The sequence below is a fragment of the Rhea americana genome, unplaced genomic scaffold (assembly GCF_003343005.1).
Source record: "Rhea americana isolate MKP2758 unplaced genomic scaffold, rheAme1 scaffold_861, whole genome shotgun sequence".
NCBI lineage: Eukaryota > Metazoa > Chordata > Aves > Rheiformes > Rheidae > Rhea > Rhea americana.
The window spans coordinates 9866-13435 of NW_028187046.1; the positions used below are offsets into that span (position 1 = coordinate 9866).

At 61.4% G+C, this 3570-nt stretch overlaps 1 protein-coding gene across 1 annotated transcript in view; it reads right to left on the reverse strand.

Annotated features, from left to right (window-relative positions):
- The window catches only part of ATXN7L3 (ataxin 7 like 3), a 5658-nt gene extending 3084 nt beyond the window's left edge, over positions 1 to 2574 (reverse strand). Inside the window, exons 1-6 of the mRNA XM_085323733.1 lie at positions 2462 to 2574; positions 2103 to 2235; positions 1283 to 1454; positions 750 to 847; positions 306 to 328; positions 11 to 69 (exon numbers count right to left, since the gene is read on the reverse strand). Coding sequence (XP_085179859.1) covers positions 11 to 69; positions 306 to 328; positions 750 to 847; positions 1283 to 1454; positions 2103 to 2235; positions 2462 to 2512 — 536 coding nt within the window. The 5' untranslated portion in view covers positions 2513 to 2574. The remainder of the gene's footprint in view (positions 1 to 10; positions 70 to 305; positions 329 to 749; positions 848 to 1282; positions 1455 to 2102; positions 2236 to 2461) is intronic.
- Positions 2575 to 3570: the final 996 nt, after the last annotated feature.

Consider the following 3570-nt stretch of genomic DNA (forward strand, 5'->3'; position numbering starts at 1 on the left):
CAGATCTAGCCCCGCCCACTCACCATTCTTGTGTTTCAGGGACTTGGACCTGCGGGGCGAGTTGGGGTTCTGCAACGACAGTGGGGCCCGGTTGGGGCGAGCGAGGTGGCCCTGCCGTCGACCCCGGCAGCCTCCCGCCGCCCCCCTGCCACCGCCCTTCCCCCAGGAAGCCCCCCCMAAAGGTGGCCGCAACCTGCCCGCGAGGCGGTCGGGGCATGGCCAGGAGCAGGCCGGCACCCTCCCAGCCCCGCGCCCCAGGGCCACCACAAGGCCCACGAGCCCCACCCCGGCCCCACGCGCCTCACCTTATCTGATTTCCTCTTCTTTGCTAGGAGAGAGAAAAATTGATGTTTTTACTTTATTTGGTTGATTTAACTTCAAATGTCACAACACGAGCAGCCAGATCCACCGTTCAACTACACGGGGCATCCCACGCTGCTGGGACCGCAACAGGGGACGTTCCTGTCCCCAGTGACAGTGGGAGAGAGGGGACCAGACAATCCACGGAGTTCAGGCACTGGGGGCACCAAGCTCCACGCTCAGCTGCTTTAACCCCCATATAAACACCCAGAGAAGGGGGCAGGAGGGCCACGGAGAGCTGGCCAGCCAGCAGGCCTCCACCCTTGGCATGGGGCAGGAGGGCTAGGAAACCTTTCTTTTCCCCAGCCCCGCCTCGTGCGAGGAGGTACAGGGCATCCAGGGAGCCCCAGTGAGGCTGGTGTCCACATACCACCCCCGCATGCTCCCACCTTTCTTCTCAGAGCCATAGGACCAGTCGTTGTCATTTATATCATCGTTGTCCTCCTGGTCGCTCTCTGACTTGTTCATGTTGTTGCTGCTCGCAATCCTGCACGCAGASGGTAGGAATGGGTGTCAGGGCCCCGGGACCCACACCCAGGATTGCCCCTGTACCCTGGGAGCTCTGCCATGCCCACCCCAAACCCACTCCTGGGGATCCCAGGTCCRACCCAGGCCCAGATACAACATGGAGCTCCCCAGCCAAGGGAAGGGAGATGGAGGAGCCAGGACTCCTGGGTTTGGAGACAGAGACACACAGCCCCACAAGCAAAAGAAAGAGTGGGGAGCCTGGACATCTGGTTTCCACCTCAGCTCATCAAGAATGAGATGAGCTGAATCTACCTGGGTCCTCTCCTCCCAGTCCTCCGAGGAAAGACCTGACACAGACCCACAGCCCAGCTCTGAACCAGGTCACCCATTCATGCCTCAGTTTCCCCATGCAGAGGGAGGCCAAAGGAGCCCGAGACCAGTGCCCAGGGCTCACCTCCGGTTGGCRATGCGGCTGCTGTTGCGGCCCATGCCCAGGCACTTCTCCAGGTGGGGGGCGAAGCGGGACGCGGCGATGCTGCGGCTGCAGTTGGGGCACACACACTCCTTGTTCTTCCACTGGTTGTAGACCTGCCCAAAGATGTCCACGCCGGGCTGGTCCACGATTTCTGGGGGAGGCACATGTGTCAGCCCAGCCCCAGGGGAGCCCCACACTTCCTGCCCCATCCCTGCTTGGATGGGACCGACGGAGTCCACCATTCCAGGTGCAAGTTAACGACCAAGATCTGCCTCTCCTGCAAATGAAACCCTGACTACAGCCCTCAGCTCCTGGGTGGTGGTGGTAAAGGGACCCTCTGGATTTCTCCAGCTCAAGCCAGAGAGACTCCTGACAGCTCTCCCCAGAGACAGACTCCTTGGAGAGTAGAGGCCAGGGCGGAGGATCTCCTGTGAGTGCAGCACAGCCAGGAAGGTCTCTTATCTGCCCTCCTCCCCAAGCAAACGAGGCTTCCTCAGGCCAGGGCAGAACACCTGGACTGGGGCAGCTACACCAGCATTTCCAGGGTTCAGGTCACCACATCTGTTTACAAAATGGATGCCTGCATAGAGACAGAACCACCACCCCGCACACTGAATTTCCTCTGCGTTATTTCTCCCTCATGCCAAAGTCCTCACCACCACAGATAACCAATCCCTCCAATGGCCTCTCCATGGCATTTCTGACAGCATCAGTCTTTTCTGGTTGTGACTGGGAATGGGATGTTCTCTGTCCCGCTTGCCATGGGAAACCCATTCCCCGGAACCTCCTGGGTACTCACCAAAGTCCTTCATGCTGTCGGGGTCTGTGTCGTCTAGGAAGAAGTAGCCACACTTGACCGCCCGATGGACTTCAAAGCAGAGGCCCAGGCAGGCATCTTCGACTAGGTCTGTGTAGATCTCGTGYGCAATGGCCTGGGGCAGGAGGAAACACAGAGCCGTAAGAGCCGAAGGAAGGAGGCTGAGTTAGGCCCCGAGGGGGSCGCAGATTGCTTGGCCCACGAGGCTCAACACCAGTGCAGATCAGAGCCAGAAGAAAATGGGACGGAGACCCTGGCTAGCCAGAGTGGACAACAGGCCGGGTCTGAGGGCATCCCGACTGCTGGGGAAGGCGGTAAATCCACCCCCCAGGTCCACTTACCTCCAGTTTGCTGTTATCCAGGCCAGACAAAGACATATCCTCCATTTTCATTTGCAAATGCTCGTGGAGAAGTCACGCTGAATGCACATAGCACAGGACAGGCTGGGATCTCGCTGCACAACAAGAGGCACAGATCGCRTTGGCAGATCCGGATCTGTCCGGGAGACCCCCTTCAACTTCCTCGTCTCCTCCCCCCTCCAGTTTCACTAGGAACCCCCCCCCCACCTCGGGCAAGGGGAAGGGGCAGGAGTCAGCCCAGCAGCTAGCAGCCGCGGGGCCCTGTGTCCCCAGGGCCGCTTGGGAGGGCCCGAGGCGGGCAGCATCGCGGAGCTGCGCAGCGAGGGGCTGCATCGCGGCCTGCACCACGTCGGTGCCCCGCTCCAGGAGCTGCAGAGCCAGGACAAGGCCACCCACCGAGGCGGTAACCGGTCAGGCCTGCCTAAACCTCGGGAGCCCAGAACCACGCCAGCCCCAAGATCCCTGCAGTATTTCCAAGCACTAACACGCAAAGCCTTGGATTAAATGCTCCAGCAATGGGGGGAAGAGGGATCCCCCACCTCATGGTTTGTGCCCCCTGCACCAACTAGCATCCCCCCCCCCAGCTCTGCCGATCAGTGCAAACAAACCTTTGCAAGATGGGGCAAAAGTAACATGGGGAAAGGCCAAGAAGGGCCTGTGCAAGAAGCTGAGGAGCTCTGCAATTAYGGGAAGCCCTTGGGGCAAAAGGAGAGGTGCCAGGGACAGCAGACCCCACAGGCCAGACGCTCCCCGGGGTACCGAGACTCCCGGGTTCCCCGCTCGGCTCGGAACAACTTCCACGAAAGCCTCTCCCCGGGAGAAACGGCCTCTCCCAAGCGCTTTCATTGAGATAAACAAGGCCTCTCCCTGCCGGCGGCCACGGCCCGTCCGGGAACGCGCCGTCCCGCCGCAGCGGGGACGGCGGAGCCRGGAACGTGCCGCGGACCCCCCACCACGGGGGCCCTTCCCCGGCGCCAGCTGCCCCGACTTGCCCAGCAGTCACCGAGGCGTCAGGGCTCCCCAGCATGCCTGGGCAGACCCCCCAGTGCAGTCTCCAGAAGGCGGGGGGGGGTCTGGTATGTGGGGATCAG